The sequence below is a fragment of the Falco biarmicus genome, chromosome 7, assembly GCF_023638135.1.
Source record: "Falco biarmicus isolate bFalBia1 chromosome 7, bFalBia1.pri, whole genome shotgun sequence".
NCBI lineage: Eukaryota > Metazoa > Chordata > Aves > Falconiformes > Falconidae > Falco > Falco biarmicus.
In genome coordinates this window covers 22116538-22141820 of record NC_079294.1, presented here as the reverse complement: position 1 = coordinate 22141820, position 25283 = coordinate 22116538, and the positions used below count along the sequence as shown (strand labels likewise).

Sequence of the window (25283 nt, the reverse complement as noted above, 5' to 3'; positions counted from 1 at the left end):
CACACAACCTTTTAAGAGTCAGGACAGCATACTCATTGCCTTACTCTGAAAACTATGGCTACTAGTACCAGAAACTCACAGACAAAAGAAAGGTCTTTAAAAGCTAACAATTCAAAGTCAATTTATTTCATGCAGTATAACTCTTTAAGATTGCCTCAATTATCTGGAGCCAGGCAGAGGCTTTGATAATAGAGCTTGTAACACATCCACTGCCTGATCAGACTGGTTAGGCTGGCCCTGTTGATGAGTCATCTTTTGCTCTTCTTTATCCAAATAGTTTGGTAAGAGAAGGAAAACCTCTGGGTTTGGTTTTTGTTTTGTTTTTTTTCATGCTGGCAACAGAAAAGAAAATTTGTGGAAAGGAATCACCTCCTATTGACAGTACTTCAGAATCATTATCTTCATTACTGAGCTGAGCAATTCCAGAATTTCCAAATTCACAGGACAGCATTCTTCTGAAGTCTATGACCAGAATCAAGCACTGTATGTGACTCCCGCTTTTGCAAAGCAGCAAACTGAAACCCAGTCAAGCATTCCTTTTAGTGATAAAAGACTTAGCACATAGTATGTGGTCTTTGACAGCTAGATTTTTAAAACTAAGTCTACTGCTGAAAGAAGATTACTTGTACTGGTTGTGTTCATTAAGTATTTAGTGACCTCATCAGCACACATTTTCCATGCTATTGTTTAAGTGCTTCCAGCATTCTCAATATTGTTCTGGAACTCCTCTGGGGGAGGAACCAGGAAATTAACAAGAATCCATTATTTCAAACCTAATACGTAAATAAGTCTGCTTTTAAAGTCTTTCAGAACTACAAAGGTCTGCATCTATATTCCTCAGTGTTTTTTTCAACCACCATTCCAGTTAGAAATCTGATGAAGACAGGACTCCTTATCATTTGAAGCAGTGTACAGACAGACACCTTACCTGGGCCCATTGCTGTCTTTCCTCTTGGCTGAAACACTGCTTTGTTCTGTTTTTGCACCTCTGTCCATACGTTCACTGGCATTCCTCTCCACAATTTCTCCCTCATCCAGTGCCCTGTGCAAACGGTAATTCACCATCTTCAAAACGATAAAGAGAGCTGCTATCACCGGGCAGTAGACAGCTACTATCATCATGGAAGAAGGAAGAGCCTTTCAAAAGAGAGTAAGAAAGAGTTAGTGAACACAGTGATAAGTGTCCCTAAGCATACATAAGGCTACCTAGAGTTCAACAGTTTCTTCTACACAGAAAATACCGATCATACTTAAAAACAAAGGTTGAGACACACACCCCCTACATTTAAACTCTGTGTGGAGATTGTTAGGAGTCTAGCAACATAGAAAAAAGGAGCAGCTGGACTACAAGATACCAAAGCACCACAGGAACATGCTTAGTAGACCTATCACTGGACCCATCACGGGAGGTTGAACGAAATGCAACTCCTATTCTCTTTTTCGAGGCTATGGAATGCAAGACCTGGACTAAGAAACATAGAGCTAGCATGATTTTTTAGGTCACACCCAATACTTTTGATTAGTTCTTATGAATAAAAAAAATGGGAAGATTTTAAGCAACTTGAAAACTCAACCAGGCACAGGATATGACCTTATTTCAGGGCTAGGACACAGCACCAAGACCATTTCAGAAAAACAGGAGTCTGACAGCATGGTGGATAGGAGAAAACCTGCTCAACTACCAAACACAGATGTTTTGACTTAACTTAGTTTTTGTCAGCTTCGAACAGCTACTCTTGCATGACAAGATACTGATCAGTCACAAAAGCCAAAGTTTTCCCTGTCTGCATACAAAAAAAAAAAAAAAAAAAAAAAAAGCTGTTTACATCTGTGGCTCACACATTTGAGAAGTAGTCTACAATAATCTGCAGCATGTGGTCTTGCAGGTTATTTGTGCTAGACCATTACATGCCTGTGGAAAGGCAGCCAATGCAGATGTTCTGAAGAGAATTTTTCAGATATGTCAAAGGCGGCCGGAACCCACATGGAAAACCTCAGTCCTGAATTGTGCTTTTGAGATTTCACTCAGTTAAGACTTCTCATGCAACTTTTTCTGAAGTCCACAAGGTTTTTATAGATCAATCACTTCAGCAACAGATATTAAGTGAGGGCTAATAGCATTTTAAAAAAAGCACTAAGAGTACTAGTTAAAGTTCAGATTTTACTTCAAAGCTTTCCCCCTTCTAATTCACCTTTTATTCATATTTATAGTTTTGTCATTTCCCTAAGCAGTCACTAAACAAAATGAGATATTAACTCTTAGTCTTCATCCACAAATAGGTGACCTTCCTTACAAAAGCAAGAAGAGTCTGTGTTCTCAAATATTTTGCAGCATCACCACCCTTTAACCCACTAATGGAGTGGTACGGTTTGATATCAAGTTCTAACAGCCACAAATATATATATATATACACACAGAGACATATGACAATCAGAACAGCATTTGTCACCCAGCACAAACGTTAGTTTAGTAAATGAGAAGACATGTACTGTCTTTTTAGACCTCCTAGCCCAAAGAGAATTCCAGCTTGTTTCATACACCTAGTCTCCCTCCCTGTACAGACCATTGCAAGTGAACAGTCTGTATGGTGACCAAAGCCCCACACACATCTTGCAGAACCAGCAAGGGAACACGACTGGAGAAGACAGAGCACCCTCCCTATTCTGCACATAGAACTAGTTTTAGTCATTTAAGAGATCACAGTATTAATATTTCTACATATTCAAGAGCTTACTAGTCCTAGAAGACCTGGCAGTGCTCATCACACAATTTAAACCACGAGTTTAGGAAAAACACTGTTTGAATCTCCAAATACAAAATACTGTACTAATAAAGGGGATACAAGAATAAACATTTCTGAATGTTGTACTGACTGTTGACTTCAGAACAAAACAAATCCTTAGTCTGGCTGCTCACTTTCTGACAGTAAGCAAGAACAAATAATCAATATAACATTTCTAAAGCAAAACAAGTATAAATAATTGAACCCAGAATCAATCAGGAAGCAGGTTACCTATTAGGATTCTTTTCTTAAAGAGATCAAGTTTAACCTACCTTATCCTCCAAAACAAGTTAAGTCAACACCTAATATAACATCTGAAGTGGGACAGGAAAACTAAGCCAAGGTATGCCAAAGATTTTGTATGCAGAGCTGGACAAGGCCCTAATGGATAGGGAGAGACTCACTTACCAAGCACCACCTCAGAAGGAGAAAGAGGAAACAAAGCTATTTAAAAACAGCATCAGTAAGCAACCAGGAGCCACAACAATGCTAATAGCATCCATACAACCCCTGAAGCAACGCTACAAGGGTTTCCTCAAGAAATGCAGTGCTTCCCATTTGAATAACTTCAGAGGCAGCTAGCTCCCTGCAGGCAAGGGCAAGCCCGTTAAGTCTTGCTAAAGTTATGAGGTTCCTGTGACTGGATAGCAGGCTGTCTGGCAGGTACAAGAACTGCACCTACCCTCTCCTTAACAAGTACCTAGCGTTCAGAAGCCATTATCAGAAGGGTCAGTTTAACCCAGGCAGCAAAAGCTAGTTAGTCTATAAAAAACATGCCTATGGTTTTCTGTCTGGAGAGCTCTTCAATTTCTCCCCTCCACTTAGTCAGCAGGGAGGTCACACAGTGTATCCAGTTTATCTTGTGGAATGCAAAGTCTATCTGTTCCACAAAGCAAAGCTTTGAGAACAAGTGAGGGGAGAAGGCAAAACACTTCATGTAACTTGCAGCAAGCCCACTAAAGAATTAAAGTGCTTTTTCCTCACATCCTGTTTCCACTGGACTGCAGAAAGCTAAAAAATAAAGTTAACTCACTACTTCCGTTGTTCATATTCATTTGTACTTACTCCTTTCTGGATAGGGCACATACTTTGGGAATAGGAGACATTTTAGCATGTCCAGCATATTCTGCTGTCTGATCACAACTTAAGTATCATGCTGTGGTACAGCAGCACTTACCCACGGTACCAGCAACTCATCTGCATTCCAGCCTTGAGAGGGAGTAACTGCAACCTAACCTAAGCCACTAGTGCCTTCTCTATTCTTCTTGGCCAAACTTGGAAACATTCAACTTCCACTTGAGGTCTTCCCTCCACAGGGCAAGTTAAAGTAAGATTAGTATTTAAAACTAAGGTTGACACTTTACCACATTTGAGGAGAGACAGGCCTCCCGCCAGCATAACTGAACATCCTACATAGTATCATCTTTAAGGTTGGAAAACAAATCGAAGTCCTACAAATTCACAGCTAGATCTCATTTTGGTTCTTTTCATAAGTACTAAAGCATTTTTTATTGGGCACAACAGACTAAAAACCTCAGGTTACAGCTTGTTAGCAGGCACCAGCTGGCTACAAGTCTGTAGCTGCAACAGCATTTCACAGAACATCCCATTTCACTGCATTTCTCTAGTCACTTCCATTAGCACCAAAAGAAAACATGCACTGAACAACAGTAGTCACAACTGAAGCTCCTGTAGGAGAGAAAAAAAGAGCTAGACAAGACCATACAGAAACCGCCTGGTTTAATTACATTCTGTTGAAAACTTCCGTCATCTAGTTGCCGAATAAACCCAACCGTTAGATAAACTCCTAGCTGAAAATATTTCCCTAAATCTTAAAGGGAAGCTAAGTAGAACTCTCAGAGATTGAGGGGGAGGGAAAGGACACTGACTTTTTACCACCTTTCCCTCAGGAGTTACCTTCCAAAACAACCTATGAAATCCATACTGTACAAGTGGACAAAGGTAAGATGCGGGAATGCACAGCTGAAAAGTGGGACTGTCCCTTCTGGAAACTGCTGGCTGTTATGTCAGCTCAGTTGTACCACAACACATCTTTCATGAAAGAGTAGGCAGAAAAAGCTTTAAGCAATCCTAGATTCCAATGATCAATCTACAAAAAAAAGAAGCCTCAGACCACTAGTTACAGGGCTAAAATATTCCCACTTGAACTACAAAGGTCACTGTATCTTGATTCAACATTTCAAATACGTAAATGCCAGGAACCAGAGGGAATTTCATTGATCACAGACTACACTACATACTTAAAGAAACAAAGACTATATAGATCTTACCCTAATCACATCTAGTTTTAGCTAGCCACTACAGATGCAATGAAACTTCCAGATTCTTTTTGAGAAGAGATATATAGGTGTTGAAAACGTTCATAGGTAAGGCTCCTAACCCAAATCAGATTGCCAGTCCCTACGTAAAACTTATATCAAACATTCATTATGCAGTAACAGTTGTCTTGTAAAATGCTTTCAAGTTCAAGCATTCTGAGGCCAGTATTTTGTAGAAATATTCATAATGAAGAGGAGGAAAGATCAAGAAATAGCAGATGTAGTTTTGTCACCAATTTTCGTTTATGAACAGCCAGAGCCCTTAAGAACTGCTGTTACCAGGAAGCATGTTCAGTTACAAGTTACCTAGTTTTTGACTGAAACCTCAAGGTATACAAATGAAATTTTGCTCTAAGCTGCATCTAGTTGCTTGGCTACTAATGTGGGATACTAAGAATTCTCATCATACATCCAGCTTCAAGTACTTAAACTCTTAGTTTAAGAAACAGCACCTATTTCAGAAACTTCACTGGAAAAAAGAGCTTTCACATGAAGCTATGTTTATGTGACCTACTTCTCTAACTATGCACACAAGTCAGGAAATCAAGTGCCTATTAAGTGAACTGTTGTCTAAATGAGCTTGACTTTGACAGACAAGTTCTGTAGGTACATACAAGCCCATCACCCCAAGCAAGGTACAGTCCTGGCTCCTCTTCAGACACTGGCAAAGTTCCATGAGTGCCAGAGCCAAGACCTCACCCCCTCCTGCACACGTGGTGGGGCTGAAACAGCATTCCGACAAGGGGAAGTGCTTTGGCAACCTCCTCTCTTCCCTTCCCCCTTGCAACACTGATGCATAACATCGGCCTCTGCATTTAGGGTATTTTTTCCCAGCTCTATCACTGTAGTTTACAACCCAGGTGTACAGTTTCCCCATATTGTAGCATATTTTTTTCCTCCCAACTTGAGTTTTGGATTAGAGTAAAAACAGCGATCACCTCTTATGACAGATATGCAGATCAACAAGTACAGCTGAGTGTTACTGAATGCAAATATTCAAACAAGATAGATTTAACTAGTCTAGAAAGCAGTATTTTTGTACGCATGCTGCCAAGCCACAGATCCAAGAGTACAGAACTCAAGCAGACATTTATATTCCTCTACACCCCAATTCCTTCAATATCTAGTTTTCTTTTTGCCGCACTTCCAACAAGGACAGGTTAAGCATATGAATACATGAGAAAATTAAAAGTATCCGGATCTGTAATATACACATCCATGGATACATCTGTCTTTTCCTTCACACAGGGTACAGACCTCACTTTCACGTGCTTAAGCTTAGAAAGCAGATGAGAGACCAAGAAAGGCTACCTGACTTCCACTGCCAATTTCTTCAGTTGGTTTGTACTGTGCATTAAACCCATCAATCCTAACAGCACTGGCATACACGTGCAAAAAAACAGAGTTAACCTGCTGACCACAAGCATTACCAGAATCAATAGAAGGAATACACAGATGAAAGATTAGCAACAAAAAATGCAAGAAACTAGGACTTTAAGCAGTGAGTGCATCTAAATTAACATATCTAGTAGAGATTAAGTGTTCCATTCCTGTTGGGGGTTAAATAACGTTGGAAAAAGTGTGATTAGCTTAGTGTAAAATGCATTCAGCCTTGACAGCCAGCTACAAGGAAAGTTCTTAGGGGATCCTTTTGCCTTTGTTGCTACAAAACAGCTTAGGAATAACTACAGTTATGGCTGCCCCAACACATCTAAGCAACACTATGATCTTGGAATTCCTTATATGAGGAAGTTTTAGAAGCAATATAAAGCCTGCCAGCATTGTAAGTCTTTCTATATACCTTGTTTTTTAAACGCACAGGGTTGTCTTCCAGCAACAAGTCATTTGAAGCTAGCTTTGAAACTCCCTCCTACACATCAGTGAGCCATGCTCAGAATTCATCTTGCAATTACCTAAGACTTTTTAAGCAAGTTTTGCTTATTTATGTATGTCCTACAGCAATACAACATTTACTGCTTTTTATTCTGAAAGAGCTGAAGAGATGCTAAAGAGCAAAGAGGACCATCACAGTTCCCCCTGTTTAGTTTATGTCTAGACAACACTTAAACTGCAGAGAGTGGAAAGAGGGAAAACCGCCAAACATGATTCAATCTGCTTTAACTTGTGACTAATCTCCCTACTCATTCTCGGGGAAGTTGGCACTTGTTGCATCTTTAACTTGTCCAGAGCTACGAAGCAAGAGAATTTCTCTGACCTCAACAAAACCCACAGCAGCTTGCTTTGGCCTGTCTTTTCCCTTTTTTACAGGAAAAGAAAAAATATTTAAGCAACACTGAAGTTTACCCCATAGTACGGGCAACTGAACCTTAACTGCTGCTCTAAGAGCGTCAGGAGACTCAAATACTAGTCCAGATTTACCAGTTGTCAAAAGACCTATGTACAATATAAATCAGCTCCACTTGAGAAGTCTCCTTGCACATGCAGGATAGAGCTCAACACACCCTTAAGAACAGCTTTTTCAGCAAGGCAGTACTAACTAAATAGACTACTCCTGTCAAAGCAGAAGAGCAGGACTTCTAGAAAAACAAAAAAAAAGTTACATTTGAGATCAAAAGGACTCTCCCTCTTTCCATATTCAGTGGAATTCCAAATAGATACAGATTCACAGAGAGGATCTACTTAAGTTGCAAGTTTTATCTAGTTGTTGTCACATTAACTTTGGTTTTAAAAGCAGTTTGTCTCAGTCTGCAGTTTCCTTGCCAGCAGTCTCAAGTTTTCAAACAAAAAGCCTTGGAGCTACCTTTTCCAAGACATAGTAATATGAATTAAAAACTAAATATACAGGGCTGCAACTACCTCCTCCACATTAGCTATTTCTTAGTGTGAAGTGTCTCATACTGCAATCTTACAAATTGCTCTTTAACAAAGCAAATGCCTGACCCCAGAGCTCCTAATCTCTGCAATTGCACTCACATGTAACAGTTTTTCCTCCAAGGCTTCATTCACTAACTCACTTTTTTTTTTTCCCACAAGGCAGTTTCTACTTTTAAGTTGCCACAGCATCTGGACCTGGCCGACTTGCAAATTACATTCTACCTCATATGCTCAAGACTGGTGACAACACACCTGGTATGATCACACTTTTCTACTGAGAAATCTGAAGTATTAGTATTCCATAAATACACACAAGTTATACAGAAAGAAAAGCACTGGCTAAAAGGAAACTGCCCCCTTCTCTCTTAACTGATCATACCTTTCCTGTATTTGTTTCTATATCCACACGTCAATACAGTTTCTAGATTTAAAGGTTAGTATTTTAGACAACTTTGATTGAAGTATCAGATACAAGGGCACATTCAACAGGAATTTTCCCAACCCAAGAATGCTGAATTCTGGACACAAGCAAAAAAACCACAGTAATTTCTTATCAGTAACACAGAGTTCAGACACATTGCCAGTCAGCACACAGTACACTACCCTACGGCTAAATAAGCTTCCAGCTTTTGGACCCTGAAGCACATCCCTCCCCCAGTCTCAAAAGTCAGACGAGGATACCAGCCAGAAACACCGGCTGGCTCAGCCAGCTTCTACAGAAACTGTGCTTTGTCCTGGACTACCAGTGGACTTCCACTACCAGTGGAAGCTAGTGCAGCTTGGCCAATTCTGAAGGCAAGTAAATAGAACACCCAAGGCAAGGTGCCAGCGCCCGAAGCCATGCCGCGCCCGATGCGCCCCGCTAGCACCCCACACACACACCCCTTCCCGGTAACAGCTCCGTGCCTCCCAAACGCCGCGGCCTCAGAGGTACTCCGGGCCGCTCGATGGCGGCTGCCGGGCCCGCCGTGAGCCACCGCGCACAGCGGCGGGCAGAGCCGCGGGCGGCGGGGCCCCTTCCCGGGGCAGCCGGGCAGCGGCAGCGCGCAGGCCCCGCCGCGGGCAGGGGGCGCACGTGCGACGGCCCCGCGGCCCTTCCCGCCCCCCCCCCCCCCCCCCGCCACGGGCCTCCCCGCCGCCGCCGCCGAGGCGGGCGGCCCCCCGCGAGGCCCGCCCGCCCCGAGGCCAAGGCCGACACCGTCCCCCCGGGCTCGGCGACGGGCCGCGCTCACCATGTAGAGGGTGAAGGGGAAGCCGAGCAAGAAGAGCCACAGGTAGAGGTGCAGCGCGTTGACCCCAGCGCCCTGGTGCGGGTCCTGGTACCAGCCGCCGCTCAGCGCCGCCCACACGCCCTGGCGCAGGATCTGCAGCACCTGGGAGCCCATGGCGGCCCCGCTCCGCCGAGCCGGCCCCGCTCTATCCGCCCTGCGAGCCCGGGCAGAGCCGCGCGCCGCCCGCGCTCCGCGACAGCCCGCACGGCCGCAACCGCCGCCGCCGCCTCCCCAGCAACGCCGCCGCCATCTTATGTCCGGGCCTCGGGCCGGCCGCCCGCCCCCGCGCCGCCGATAGACCGGCAGCCCTTGCGGCAGGGGACGCCCGCCCCGCGCTCTGCCGCCGGGTACGGACGACGCCGTGGGGGCGGGCGCGCCCGCTACTGCGCCTGCGCGCGGCCTGCGCGCTGCCCCCGCCTCCGCCGCGCGGGGCACGACGGCTGCTGGCGCCCCCTGGCGGCGTTGGCCGCGGGGCGGGTGGCCCACTGCCGCCGTACCCGGCACGCTTCCAGGGCCCAAATCCCTGCCCCGAGGCGGCGGCGGGCCGTGGCCCCCGGAGCACCGGGTCCGCCGATCACTGAGGCACGCTAGTGCCAGCGGCCCGGCCGGGGTGGCTCTCGGCCTGGCGCGGTGGCAGGATTTGCCTAGAAAATGGAGGGAGACACGACCGCAGCTGAGGGCTCGCCCTTCCCCTCGCGCAGGGCCTTGCTCCTGGCAAAGCACAGCAGCCTCTTCTTGCGGCAGGACGTTTTTTAAAATTAGAGCAAGATAACAACCTCACCATTTTTTGAGGCCTTCTGTCTACTGACAGTATCTGATTTGACCAAAACGCTTGCATGCCGGGCCCCACCAAAGGGTTTGTGGTGGTGTTGCTTTCACCACACACAAAGCCAGAATTGCTGCGGTTTGTCGGAAAGGTGAACTCAACAGAGCAGGCCATAGTTACACCCCGCGTTTCTCATATACTTGTCTCAACTTCCACCTTCAGCTATTTTTGGAGAAGGTCACTAATTCTCACCAAGCCCTAGCATTCAAGCTTTCCCCTTAGACAAGCACATCCCAAAAGTCACACGTTAGAGAGGGAGAGATGAGGGAAGGAGTTTACAGAGTGCTGTCAAGCAGGGGAAAGGGGAGGTCTCCTCCTTCAAACTCAAATGAGTAATGCTGAGGATCCCTCTCTAAATTACCTGACTCTCCAGCCATACTCGGGGGAAAAAGTAACTTTGAGGACACACAATGATCCTGTCGCTGTGGCAGCAGGAGGATCCCATATAGGTTCTATCCTGAAACTAGGACACTGCCCTTCTCCAGCAGATACGGGACTGGGCAACAGCACCTTTGGGTCTGCTGCAGAGGAATTGCAGGAATGAAAAAACCTGAGCGTGCACTCAGTCATGACTCATGATGAGCATGCATTTGGGCTGGTGTTTTCAAGACGCTGCGTTAATGCCACAGTCTCCACAGTGTTTTTCTCCCTGACAGTGGACCAATGGCAGCATTTGGCTATTCTTGGAAAACCAGAAGAGAGAAGTGACTGACTCAAAGCAGATGTAGATGATCTATTTTTTGTTTTCCCAGTGGAAAAGTAGGGAGAAGGGACGGATACAAAACCCCAACCATGATGGCAGTCTTTCCCCAGTATAAACAAATAAACCATTTTTAACTTTATTGTTTCATATAATGTGTTTTCAAACACAAGACTGCTAGCAGTATTTTGCAAAGAAGATTTTTTTTTTCCCCACTATCAAACAGGATTGAGATATGAAAGGAAAAAAGGGGGGGGGGGGGGGGGGGAGACCAGGAGGATGGGGGATGGACACAGCCAACAGGGAAAACCTACGGAGGATTATCATGGATGGGGAGGGAGAGTTCCCTTTATCCTTTTGGGATAAAGCCAAGCATGACAAGCCTCACCAGTTACAGTAGAAAAAATAAAGCTACGAAGCCTGTTTCAACTACATCGTTTGCCAAAATACCATTAAAAACTAACATTACAAATACAGCTGTTGAAAGATGACATTTTTAGGATGTGTAACCCATAAAAATGATATTGTAATGATCAGGATTATGAAGCATTAGTTCTTCCAGCAGCTGTTTTATGAATGTTACATAAAAGCTGTTCACCTTCTTCCCAAAAAGGAAGCAAGAGGGATAACATTCAATAGTAACGTGTCTGAAAGCTGCAATAAATGCTTTAAAAATGTTTATGCTTCTGTTTAGGAGCCATTGATTGAGTCTGGACAGATGAGCCTCAGCCTCATCATAATGATTCATGTTAAACAGCGTCCCTGTGTGAGAGGCTGGATGCTGTGGAAGGTTATGGCTGCTTCCCCAGCCCTGCTCCTAAAAGTCATTGGACCAGCCATGAAGTGATGGAGGCCTGGGGGTATGGGGAGGGGGTGTTAAAGCAAAACACAAACAGTGGAAAGAAAGCAGGAATATTACAGGCTCAGCCCTGGTCCATAACAGTGTAACCTAATTTAGCACAGATAACCCTGTTCAAGAACATTTCATCATGGGATGATCTAGTCTGTGTCCAGTAAAATAAGTGAGAGAATATCACATGCTTGAGAGGACAATTACATTTTGTTGCTTAGCTGTTTAAATGCAGACAGGCTGAAAACATTTGGACACAAGATGAGGAAATAATATTATTGGAATCCATCCACACCCAAAGGTAAAAATGATAACAAGCCCCGTTGCAGACAACAAAGAAAAAAAAAATCATTATTAGCTTTTAAGGGAAACAAACAAACAATCCACATCTGGATAGAAAGTAACAGCAGTAGACTCATGCAATCCAACAAAAAACTAGCTTATCTTCTGCACTCTAGCCTTACAATGGGTATTACTCTGTACAGGAAAAGAGCATGCTCTAGGAAAAATAGTGCATGACATCAGTGAAAAGCAACAATTTATTAGATAAAATATTTAAGAGAGGAGGCATCAAATCAAATGATTGGAGATCAACCTATTTTTCTCCAACATTTCTCTTGTAATTTAGCATGCCAAGACTCAGGCAAAGAAGTCATGTGCCACATAAGCCAACATTACACAGGAAGAGACCAATTTAAACTTTAACTTTTATTTCAGCCAAACAATAGTTCAATCCCATTTTTCCTCACGTTTTTTATGTATGTACACAGTCAAGTGCCCTCCTTACAACTACAGGATATTGGTGAAACTTCTGTAGCAAACTAGTATTATTGGCTCTCTTCATTATGGCATCATATTAAAGATAGAGCTGTTTTGACTTGGAATTGGCCAAAAAAGAATGATCTTGTAATCGTTCACAGCAACATTTTTGTTTACTTCATGCCACACTCTGGTGGGTTGAAATGGCATTTGCAAAATCAGGGCAACGCTGTATGTGGTACACAGTAGAACATGTTTTACCAAATACTGAAATGGATAAACTAATCACCATTTGTTGACCAGCCTTATAAGCACACTTTTTCCAATGCATGATATTGATATTACAAGAACAGGAAGTTAATCAAACAGTAACAAAACACTAAAACCTGCAACAATAGTGCTTCAGCATGTTGCCATTTCTAAGAATAATATTGCAGCATGCTTTGCACCATTAGTAGTACTTTAGTCTCTCTTATCTTCTCATTCAAAGGAATGAGGTTCTACACTTTCCCTCCAGACATCTTTTGTGGGATAACTAATTTAAAAAATATAATTTTTGGGTATCAAGAGCATGCCTAAGTTTTATGAGAACATAACTTAGATAATTAGGACAAGAGGTGAAACAGAAAGTTAAAAAGAATGTTTTGCCTAAATTAGGTGCAATTTATTATGTCCAGAAACAAGCTTATGATTGGCAATTCCTTGTAATTTTTCATTTCAGTAATCACAGTATGATACCAAGCTGTAAGTAGCTAATAAAATAAGCAGCAGAAAATAAGAAAAACACTGATTTACTCACTTTACAATTATGAGGGTTAGTAATTCTCTCTCCGTGCTGGACAGGGCATTAGCTTTCCAATGAAGATTGACAAGCTAGGCCTTGGTGGCTCACTACCAACTTTTATTTACTTCTTCCTATTGATTCCTTGTCTCAGGACCTATAGTTAGACAGCAGCATTTCAACCTTGATTTTTGGATCCTGCTGACACATACTACTTACTGCGGATTGGATATAGTATCCAAAACAAACAGCAACTTTGGTTCCAAAAAGAAAGAAATAAAAAGACAAAAATAAATTTTCTATATAAACCATTACAATCAATCAGCCAAGAAGAAAACTGCACCCATCTTTTGACTTTCCTGCTGAAGCAATAGTTAAAATATATACTTGCTACTTGGACATTAATAAGAGTCTTTGTATAATGTTAAGTCTTGACTTTTTTCCCCTGTCATTCCCCTGTAGTTGAAACCTGGTTAAAAAAAATGGTTTATCTGAATTCAGAACATTGTTATAGAATGGTGATAGATATATTTTATTCTCTCATATGAAACTAAGAAGCAGGCTTACCTGCAAGGGTGATAGAAACCAGGAAGTCATTCTACAATAATATTTGTTAGCCTGGTGCCACTGTAAGACAGCTAATTTTCTTATAAAACCTGTCAGGAAGTTGTTCTAGATTTGCCTTTAATTACAGTAGAGTGGTTTTTGACAACTGCAGGACTCTACTGAACATGTTGCCATCATGTTAACATCTGATGGCAGCTTATCTGCTATTTGCAGTTTTTAAACAAACTTCTAAGCAAGAGCCAGATCCTTTCACAGACCATGCTTCTTTTCTAGCAGGGAGGCCACACCAGATTCAACTTCACAAGCTAAGAAGTCGCTATGAAATTACTCTGTGAAATTCAGTCCTGTATATTACCCCCACTCCCAACTGGAATACAGCCTTTAGAAACAACAAGAAAAATGATGCCTATTCTCTAGCATTTCAGCACAGACCAAACGTAGATTTACCAACAGGAAGGTTACACGGCAGGAGACCTCCTCTCCCTGCCGCGCTGGCAGGTTCACTGCTCACAGCACACAATAGAGCCCCAGCTGCGTGCCAGGCTGCCGCCTGCACCCACCTTTTTCACAGCTGCAGCACCAAACACGCTCCCAGACCCACCTGCCCTTCCAGCATACACCCTGCCTAGCAGCTTGTGGGGCAGGCCAAACCATCCCCTCTCTCTCAGCATGCAAGAACACAAATCATGAAAAGGGAAGAAAGATTTGGGGGTTGTTTTGGGTTTTTTCTTTTTTTCAACTATACCTATGACTAACATAGTTCTCCATAGTACTCCACAGCGCTACTTAGGGAGAGATCAATTCTCTGGGTGGAGGATGCTAATTACTGATCTGCAAACAGCTGAACTATGAAGCTCACAGTCCCATTAATCCTGCCCCCGCAGTTTGTCTCAGTTGCTTGCTGCACCTTTTGAGTACGTAAGCTTTTTTCATATGCTCTCTGAGCCCTGTGGTTTTCTCAAGGCAAAATAAGCAGACCAAACGAGATTCTCCCTGAAGAAGGGCACTTACATAAGTTTCTTATTATCAGGGAGTACTGAAAGGACAAAACCATTTAAAATAGATCCACAAAGACAAAGAAGTCCTGTCACAGCTAAGAAAAAAGAATTCTTACCAACTTGTTGATAACAACCTTCTGTAAGTTGCCACTAAAACAACAGCATCTTCAATTCCACTCCTTTGTTGTCTAGAAACTGTCTCTCTGCAGCTTTTGGCTATACATTTTTAGCAGCTACATGGCCCCAGTCTCACTATCTTAACCTCTTGCAGCTGCTTCAGCATGGCTGAAAAATCAATTGAAATAGCTTAACGGTCCCGTTGCTAGAGACAGAGTGCAGTTTTGCAATGAATTTTCCTCCTAAAGATACTCTGATAGTGTTTCTTACAAGAAAATCACAACAGCATCATCCATTTTCACATTACAGGACCTAATTTTGTGAACATGTCCATACAGAAATCACACAGAGAAGTGTCATCAGTGTCCCAGTGACCACAAGGTCTCTCTGAAAAAGAGGAATTTGCTAGCATTGCTGGTACAATAATTGCCTAAAAACACCATGGAGATGAAACATAATAAACAAGGCTAAAATTAGAATATCCAAACACCCAGCTGACAGTATTTTAGCAGCATTTATACCACATTCTTTAAAGTACAGCACAGTGGTGCCTCACTGTAAGAAATGTCTACCAAACAATGATTCATGATGCCACTGGGATAAATTCCTATTTAAGAGATTTGTTCACAGTTAAAACTCTCTGTCTGAAGTACAAATGTCCCAGAGCATGTGAATGAGTCCCTAAGACCATCTTCTCAATTTTAAAAGATTTCCTCTCTCTTATTGTTCTTTTTAGCCATTTTTCTAAGAAAATTAAGCCTTTTGATTTGGTCAGTCCCTGCCTAGGAAGAGTTTTCAGTTTAAAGTACATTGTCAGAAGCAGAATTATGAAAAATATTAAATGCCTAGAAATTTCAGGGCAATGAAAAGAGACCAAAATTAGGAACCCTAGGAGAAAATGTAGGCAGAATTTGGATAATAGTCTTAAGACATCTGGCTTATCAACAGGGAACTGTGGAATAAGTAGTAGCATTGCAAGGTGACAGTGTTGTAGGAGATATAAGCCCCAATTTCATGTGATTGGATTTTATACAAGTACAAGGGTCCGCTTGGGCAGATTAATTGAGAGGCCCTGCAGGCCTTGGCAGTTTCCCTACATCTTTCTTGGATTTTGGCTTCATTCTGAATAAACAGAAGACTATACTTCTGTCTGATCTCAACTCCTTTGCTAACTGTGTATGTAAGACTTCTCACTGAATACAGCCTTGTCTGAAGTGGAATATAGCAGTGACTGTGTGCTTTAGTAGGAGGTGTGAAGAATAATTTTGACATTCAAGACTATTGGAAACAGTATGTAATTCATTGCCTTGAGATGGAATGTGGCCATAGTTAACAACCTGAATTTGAGAAAAGAACTGCAAAATCTCAGTTTTAAATCCCTTTTGGAAGGTAGCATCTCTAGTCACACTCTGCTTCAGCACCAATATAGGTCGGTCGCAGCAGAAGCAGTGCTATTTTTTAAACAACCAAGGCTTAAATTCCCAGAGATGTTGTATGATCTACACTGGCAAGAATCTCAGCTGCCTCACAAGATCTGTCCCCTCCTGTATTCTGTTCTCTGGAGGTCTCCCAGATAACTATTGAGCAGGTCAGACCTGCTTAGTGTAGAAGATCTGATGAAATCATGCCCTGAGGTGTTGTGACTACTATTTTTGTATTTGCTTAAATTGGCAGTGCCTCAAGGTACAGTTGACAGATTTCAGAATTTGAAAATGATTGATCTGGGGGGAGTACCCTGAAACACTGCCACTTTATGGCAGGTCTACAGTAACTTGGATTCCAGCAACCCTTTAAAGAGCTATTTAAAAAGAAAACCCATATGAGCTACGCAGTGAGTAAAATTCCAGGAATCACAGAGGCACAGACCCAGGCTGTCCCAGACAATCTTTCCTTTTTCCCTGGGCCATGTTTTCTCTGTGGACTAGCTTAAAGAAGCCATCATCCTATAGCTGTGCTGCTGCATGAACCAAATGAAATCAGGCATAAGTACAGCAGAATGAGGGAAGCCTGAAGGAGGTGTGATGAGAGCTTTATTAGAGAGGACATATGGCTTTTAAAGAAAAGGATCCTTGGCAGCCAGCTGGAGGTGGCATAACAATTTGTCAGAAAAACAACAGCAGCTACAAAGACCTTCTCCCTCCCCTGCTGGCCGAATACATTTGTTGCAGCCATTCAATGGGCAACTGGTTTTAACCTATCCTACATAAACAGCTTTTCATGTTAAGCTGATTTAGGAGGAAACTCTTACTGTAAAAGAAACCCATAGGTATACAGAAACACATACATTCAACTCGGCCTCTCCTTGCAGCTCCTGCTTTCATCTGCCTCTCTGCTATAAACCAGTAAGGCAGTCCCTACGAACTGCAAAGCACACATATGCGTGTATATAGACCCATGTGTTTGTGCACATATATAGATACCACAGGTTCTAAAACAGCATATTTTTTCACGCAAATATTCTTTCAGCTGCATTAGCTGATAGTCTTCAGTCTGTCTTAACATCAGACGGTGTTTCACTTCTTACATCTATCCTTGTGTCCATGAGGTGGGCTGTCAGAATTCTTTGCCCTTATCCATAAAGGTGAGGCCTGATGATCCTCATCAACAGCAGGGGCCTGGTGGTACCGTATTGAGTGGAGAACTATATGCAGCCAACAAAAGTGGACTTAAAAATCGATTCACTTTTTGCAGCTCCATGTTATCTGTTAAGTGGCACTGATAGTAATTCATGTGTTGGATATAGTTTTTTTATATGTGGATGAAATCAACTTGCAAAGGAGGTATCCTGAATTCCCTTGTACAGCAATTCAAGTGATTTACTCTAGCTCACAACATAAACCATCAACAAAGCCAGCACCCGGATCTCCCAGGTCTTGATCCATTAAACAGAGTGAATTTTAACACAAAGAGCACCTGTACAAACTACAGCTTCTGCAGAGCCAGTACTAGACAAGTGAGCTTTTTCTTGGTTCAGAGACAAGGCAGTGGGATGAAACTAAGGCAATTCATTCCTCTGTTTATCACATGACATTGTTCCCCACTTCATATCAAAAGCAGATACTGAACAGCACAGTAGTGGTGGAGTTCACAGAAGGGAACTGCAGGCAGATTAGTTCCAACTCTCAGCCAGACTAAAGGTATTTCTATAAATGCTGCTTCTTGGTCCATCCTTTCTGTGCAAAAACCCACAGGAGACACTCTGAGAGGGTGGATCCATGAGCAACCCTTTGCAGAGTCTCCTCCTGATCTTTTGCTCAGGAATGAGGAATTTTGACCACTGTGGAGCAGCCTGCAAAACCCTCACGGCAGATTCCTAGGGATATCCAGGTATCCAGAGGCATCTGTTTTCCAAGGCCACTTCTGTGGATGCCTTGTGCACCTGCTAGGTTCTTGGCTCCAGAGCACTGTCCATATTAATAACATTAGTCTGTTTATTTCATTGGTGCATCCTTTACCAGTCCTCAGCATGAAAAGATATATTCAGCCCCTTGGGAAATCTTTGCTAGATTAAGCAGCGAAAATGAACAGGGAGAAAACTGTTAGAGAGCAAAGGAGTTAGATATAGGTGTATGATGATGATGACAGTCATATATTTCTGACCACATCTGACCATATATGAAGAAACATATAACCTTCACCTTTTCATATGCCTTCCCAGAACAGTGATGACTGCAAAATGGCCTGGAAACACTTCTCTGGAGGTAAACAATGGAAATGATCTAACACTGAAAATAACCCTAAAGGCAAAAAAATCAGAAACTAATTTGAAACAAAGGAAGGGTGGAGTAAGCACCCTTTTGGAGGGATTTATACTCTGCTTCATGCTGCTTGTAGAACCCAGAAATACCAGTGAAGGTTGGATCAGAAATCTTTGAGGTATATGCCTATAGCTGTTATATACAGTGCTCCAAAGATTATAGATATTAGTGAACGTATTACAAAATTTTCAGCAGTTAAATTTAGATTTGGAATGATTTATCTTTTTGCCAGTTTCAGCATGTGACATGACATGGAAAGAAGAGGTTTTGTTGCAAACAGTATTTTAACCACAAAGAGCTATTTTGCAGTAGAAAATGTACTTCCAAGATTTAATTCAATACTGAGTGTTACACAAATCATATGAAAAACAGTCTCACTGTGGTAACAGCAGAATTAAGTACAGGTGGCCAAAATATTCTGACTCTTGGACTGAATTTTGAATTTCTTGTACATACAGCTGCTTCGCAGTTATGTTGGTAGCAATGCAACTAAATGCTTTCTCGTAAATCTTTAAATTGCATATGATGGAAAACAAGCAAAACTTTTTTTTTAAAAAAAGAGATATAAGTCAAAGGTTCAGACATAATTTTTCAAGCTATATATTGATATGCATCTTTATTCACAACTATTACTTCTACTGGCATCAGGAAAACTGCACATAACGATTATTTTTTTAACACAGAAAGTCTGTAGGATCTGAGTCTTAGAAGTGAACAGTTCAGCACTTAAAGTAATCCAACTTTTCACTAGCCTCCCTTCTGCCTTACTTCTTACAACAGATCTAAACAACACATACTTCCTCAAAAAGATTTCTACATGGTTGGCAAGCCCAGTCAGAGCTTTTGTCTGATGCTATTCTCTCTAGCTAATTGCATCTCCTGGTTTTATAAGTCTCATCATCTCATAAACTTTGAGACAAGTGCTTAAATTGTCAGATTTGCTCACAAATACAACAGAGAAATTATGAGGGTCTGAGTTTAATGGAGTGATAGAAGAACATCAGCTCCAGGCTAGAAGTATTTACTAGGAGTGAGACTGATGTCTCCAGAAAAATCCATCAAATTCAGTTAGCTAGAGTGACGTTCAGGGAAATCAGTAGGAGGTGGCTGCACAGGCAGCATGTGTGGCCTTGTGTAGTCTATAGGAAAAAGAGAGATTTCATTACTGAAAGCTTATCCTTACAATAACACCTCCTCTTCCTCCCAACGGTGAGATAGCAACAGGCATTGTCTTTATGATCCATCTGTCTTTCTGTAGAGGAATGACAGCAGGTTAATTAACATTGATAATATACAGCTGTGGGCTGGCTTCAGGGATGGAGGGTTGGTTGATGGGGATAATGTGCAGCTGTGGCTGGTTCCTGCTAAGTAGTTAAATAGCTCTAAGGACTATATGAAGAGGAGTACTAGAAAAAGAGAGACTTGTGAGGAATTGGTGGCCATGCTGGGACAAGGTGCAGGAACTACTTATTGAAGTTAACCTGGTATGGGATGATAAAAGCCTTATTGCAGCTGGTTAGTTTTGCTAGTGCAGTGGCATCTTTGTAATACTCTCTGTCCAAAATAAGGATAGAAGTGTACTGAGAGTTAGTCTCAGTGGGTACAAACCTGGAAACTGTCATGTTCTCTGAATCTGTCGGTAGCTAAACTGAGAAAAAAGCCAGGAGTCCTAGCTGTCCATGTACAGTTACATTTGAATTCAGACTAATTTCTGACTTTAAGTGAAAACTCATGAACCTGCTTCACCCCACTGGCACAGTTTATAAGAAAAAGAAACAAGATTACATCCAGAAAGCATGTGTTTCTTTTCTTTCGTAGTCTATAGCACCCTTGGGATTTGTAATGGCACATGTAATAAAAGATTAAGAAGGGTAAACCGGAGGGCAAACAGGAAAGAACTGCAATTGGTTTCAGAGGATAAAAGGAGTTTCTGAGGGGGAAGCTGGAGGAAGAGTATGGTGGGAGTAGTATGAAGCATGGGCTGTGAGAAGGGGTATTCCGAGGAGGAGCTGGGTGTTCAGAGCAGCCTGTGGACCTGTCTCCCAAACCTCCTGGCAGACCAGGATGAGGCCTAGATTCAGTGGTGGTGTTCCATAAAATGCAGGTAAAGAGGGGTTACACTTCTGCTGAGGGCAGCTGTGAGATCATTTCTCACACATGCTAGGAGGTGACTCGATGGAGCTGTTTTGAGCGCTGTACCCCTGGCTGGGCGTGCTGGCTGTGGGGTGTACACGGGCCTGGCAGATTCCCTGCTGGATGGGTGAGAGCCCTCAGACGAAGTGCTCATGAGCCAGATGACTCATGCTACCTCATTCCTGCACTATTACAGAACTGGCTTTTTTTCCGGAGTAAGGTTTTCTTCCACATTCTTTCTGTGGTATTTTTTTTTCTTTTTTGTTTTCACCAAAAGCGCCTGCCTTTGTCACAATTTCACCCCGAAACGGGTAGGGAATTCAATAACGCAGCCTGGCAGGGTATCAAAGGTCCATTTTCTCAAGGGGATCAGGAAAAGGTAATAATGGTTTGAGGAACTGGAAAACAACTATGTCCTATATAGACGACAATTGTTTCATCTAAGTGAATAACACAATGCGCTCGGCGCCCTGAGGAAACAGCGCGCGGCTCCAGCAGGGCCAGAAATAGCCCGAGCGAGAATTTCCGCGTTGCGGGCCGCAGAGCGATCCCGGGCCGCCATGCCGGGTTCGGGCGGGGCGCGGGCTGGCGGCGCCCCCCGGCGGCGCGGCGGGAAACGGCGTCACACACCACCGCCTGAGCGGGCGGGGTTTGCCCCGGCCTAGGGCTTCACCCTGCTGCTGCGTTAATTGAGAGCAGCGGCGCGGCTCCCGCGGGTGCGGTGGCGTCCCCTCTCCTGCACCGGTGGGAATGACGGAGGACAAGCGCCGGAAGGATGCGGCAGATGTCACGTTGTGGCTTGTGTCGGCGGGGGCGGCCTGAGGAAAGGCGGCTCTGCCCAGGACTGCGGCTGCAGCTCCCTCGTGGGTGGCGTTCCCATGGCGGGACCTGCCTCGGTAGGGGTCCTGCCCCCGGCACCTCGGCGGCTCGTTCGCCTTTCCTTTGTCACCCACACAAAGACACCCTAGCACAGGGCTGACAGCTGAGGGATGGACACCTTCTACTAGAGTGAAGCAGGCGAAACAGTTCGTACACTACAACTGCATAGAAAGGAAGCGTATTTCTTTGCTGGTGGTGAAGCAGCTATGCTGTACTGGAAAGGATGAGGTAACTGTGAAGATGGGGAGCTGAACTTTTTGTAGCCATCAAAACTGCAACATATTTTACATATGCATTCAAAATAATACAGGCAAACGCCATGCTAGGTTACCTGAAGCTTATTAGAAAACAGGGTGTTCTGTGCAATGCTTCAACCCCACCAGGTACCCTCTGCTGTCCCGGGGAAGCGCTTGCTGGTGGGATAGGCTTCGCTCCCTTTAGACTCCCGCAGGAGCATCATGGAGTCTAATGAGTAGGTCTGTTGTGAAGTATTGGAGAGGCTCTGCTGGCATGAATTTGAGGTGAATACTTAATGAGCATTAAAGCTGTGAGCAAATTATCTAGCTCATTCTGTTGAGTGCTGGTTCATTGTTACCCTGATCCTTTTTAGCTTGACACCAGTTACACAAAAATAGTATTTAAAAAAAACCCTGAGAACTGCAAAACCTTTATGGTGACTCTTTTTCAAATCCCCTTTTCTTATAAAGCCAAGCGCTTTCCTTGTTTTGAATACAAGGGCCAAAGCTGACTTCAAGAAAGATCTGATTGTTATTTGTCTGTCCATAAACATTGTAGGAAGCCTCTTACCTGACAACTTTTGGGATCGAAGCTGAGACACACCACTTACCAGTGATACAAAATTTCAGATTCCACCACCAGTGGAGCAGGAAGACTTAGGCTTAAGCAGTATCTATGTGCATAAAGCTTGTCATTCACACACTAACAAATCTTACTCTTACAGGCCTTTTCCGTGGCATAATTCGGAGGGAAAATACCACACCATGAGAAAGGAGGCACGTATCCTTCAGAAGTTAATTATGTTTAACGTTATCTTTTGAAAACTACTCTGGTACCAATTAGAGTCAAAGATACTCAACTGTCTGTAGTCTGGGACTGATCTGTGTAGGCTCACTCCATGAACCATGCTTCCAGCATTCTACAGAAGCTTCAGCTGTATGGTGAACTGTACAGTGCCTTGATGGTGTGCAGGACCAGAGCCCACCAATTAAGACTGCTGACTTGGTAAAGAAAAAAAAAGTAAATAGATAATGCAAATTAATTCTGGAGTGTAAAGGTAGACTCCTTGATACAGTTGCAAGTGTAATGGGTTGATGTCTCTGGCTGTCTATGGATCTGGTGCTGCCGATGCAAGGGGTGGCATCACAGTAAAACCATGTGTCTTTCTGCCCACACTTAACTAAAAGATCAAAACAGAATTAGGTCCCTTTCCATGTAAGTACAAGAAAATCCCGTTCCAGTTGCCTTATGAAATATTGAATGAATAAAGTATCATATCTGAGCTTAGACACGGCCATAGAGTAGACGCTATATGTGAAAATCAAGACAACATTTTGCAGTACAGAGTCATACATTTTTTGAAGGAGGCTTGTCTAACAAATTCTGCTAAGGATTTAAACTGTGATTGCAAATAAAAGGAGACAGCAGGCAAATGTTGCCTGTTCTCTCAAGACAACGTGGAAAAAACAATTCTACAGCAGTGACCTAGTTGATCTTATTTTAGATTGAGGTTTATTATTCTGAATAGTAAGTTAACTTACTAAATACAAATTAGAGAAAAAAACCATCAGCCTCAGTCTAAAAAAGGATTATTTTACTCCAAATGAAAAGGCTATTTATTTTATGTCTATAACTTTTAATGACAGATTTAGAAGAGTTATGATTTGGGTATAAAGCTATGACTTGGATATGAATGCTGGTATCTAATGGACATTGTATGTCTCTGTATGTTGTAGTTTGCATCCGTCTCCTATAGTTTGAGTTCAGATGCAGGATTCTTCATTTTTGTGCTGTGTTTCTGAAGCTACTCAAGGAGCAACCTGAAAACTGGCCCAATGGCTTTGTTTGACAAACTTAAAACCTAAACAAAACCACAGGCTAGTTAATATCTTGTTTTCCATCTCATTTTTGTTATTTCCAGAAAAAAACTCATTGCCCTCATAAACAAGGGAGGCTTGGTCATTCCTTGTGCAGAAGGCCTCAAATGGGAGCCGAGGTGCCACAAGCAGCGCAGAACAGTCTGAGCTAGTGCTGCACCCTGTGCTGACTGTGAGACTGAAGGTACTGCGCCGCTGCTTCATTTTTCATACAAAGCATAAAAAGGAAAATTGAGGCCACCATCACCTATGGAGATTTCAAAAGCCTAAAAGGTTTACTGTAGTGTCTTTGCGGATCTCCAGTGGGAGCATCTGCATTGCACTAATCTCATTTCCTCTATTCAAATTAAATTTTGGTTCCACACAATGTTGCCAATGCAGCAGTGTGGTTCTCGTGTTCCTCTATAGGAGCAGCAACTCAACCAATGACAAATTAAACAAGAGCTATAAATGTTGTTTGGATTGAGATAATACACAGTATGCAAATGGTAGTCATTATTAAACATTATTTCTGTTAGTGTGTATCTTTTAGTGTAGGCAGAAATCTCATTTGAAAAACTTCCTGTTTTGGTTTTTTTTTTTCTTACAGGGATGTTGATAAATGTATGAATGCTTCGTGTTACGTGTGAAATTATACTGCGGCTTGTAATAATAGTCAAGTAATCACTGCTATATTTAATTATCAATACAAATTCAAACTAAATTTAAAAGCCAAGTCTGTCTTTAATCTACTGGAAGCTCCCAGATTTTGGCCACAGAATTTCCCACTCTCCAGTGTTTTTAGTCTTCTTTTATTTTCCAGGTCATCTGTTCTATGGAGAAAGAAGATATAGCCATCTGGGAGATTAGCATATATATTTTATGAAGTAGAGTGGAGTGCTCTCTTTTACTGACTCAGATGCTAAAGACCCAGATTCGCAGCCTGCCTTCTAGCTAGCACAGCACAGTTCATCAAGCTTCTGTTGCCAGTGGCTTACCTCTCTCACTTGCATGAAGAGCAAATCTACACTAAAGTGAAGCTGGCAAAGCAGTACTGTTCTAAAGTGGGGAAAAACCCCACAGTCTGGCTTTACAGCCATGCAGAGAGTCAATCTATAATGATAGAAGAGTCCATTTGACAGTAAAGCTTACATTGTTTGAGGAGAGATTATCAGCAACTGATCAAACAAATCTGTCTACTGGCATAAGATGCATCTCCATGGTGGTGTATATGGTTATATCTGTGGGTATAACCACGGAACACAGCTAAGATATATCCTCTGAAATACATAAAAGTCAAATGAGAGTATTAGTGCTGCATTAATTTAAGATGCAATATAAATTACCATGGGATGTAAAAGGAATGAGCTGCACTAAGCAGATATGCCAAGGAGCATCTCCTTAATCTTTTATACTTTAATACTGTGCTGGTAGAGATGCGCTTTCATCATGGCTCTAGTTGCAAGTACATTGGTTTTCCAGTACTGCAGCATAGTTGGACTGTGCTGCAACTTCTTCTTCTTTCTGGACATTCCTCTTCCTTGTTTTTGCAGCATTCTGGTTTTTTCCCTCCACAGAGACTAGGAGCCTGGAG

General features: G+C 42.7%; 1 protein-coding gene across 8 annotated transcripts in view; it reads right to left on the bottom strand.

Annotated features, from left to right (window-relative positions):
* Window positions 1-9525, bottom strand: part of PCNX1 (pecanex 1) — a 92185-nt gene extending 82660 nt beyond the window's left edge. For 7 of the 8 annotated variants that reach the window (XM_056344971.1, XM_056344973.1, XM_056344975.1 and 4 more), the window contains exons 1-2: window positions 9190-9525; window positions 929-1137 (exon numbers count right to left, since the gene is read on the bottom strand). In XM_056344971.1, the coding sequence (XP_056200946.1) occupies window positions 929-1137; window positions 9190-9342 (362 nt within the window). In that variant the 5' untranslated portion in view covers window positions 9343-9525. Of the gene's footprint in view, window positions 1-928; window positions 1138-9189 lie in introns of those variants that run through there. The other variant, XM_056344979.1, reaches the window with a different exon arrangement.
* Between the last annotated feature and the right edge of the window lie 15758 nt (window positions 9526-25283).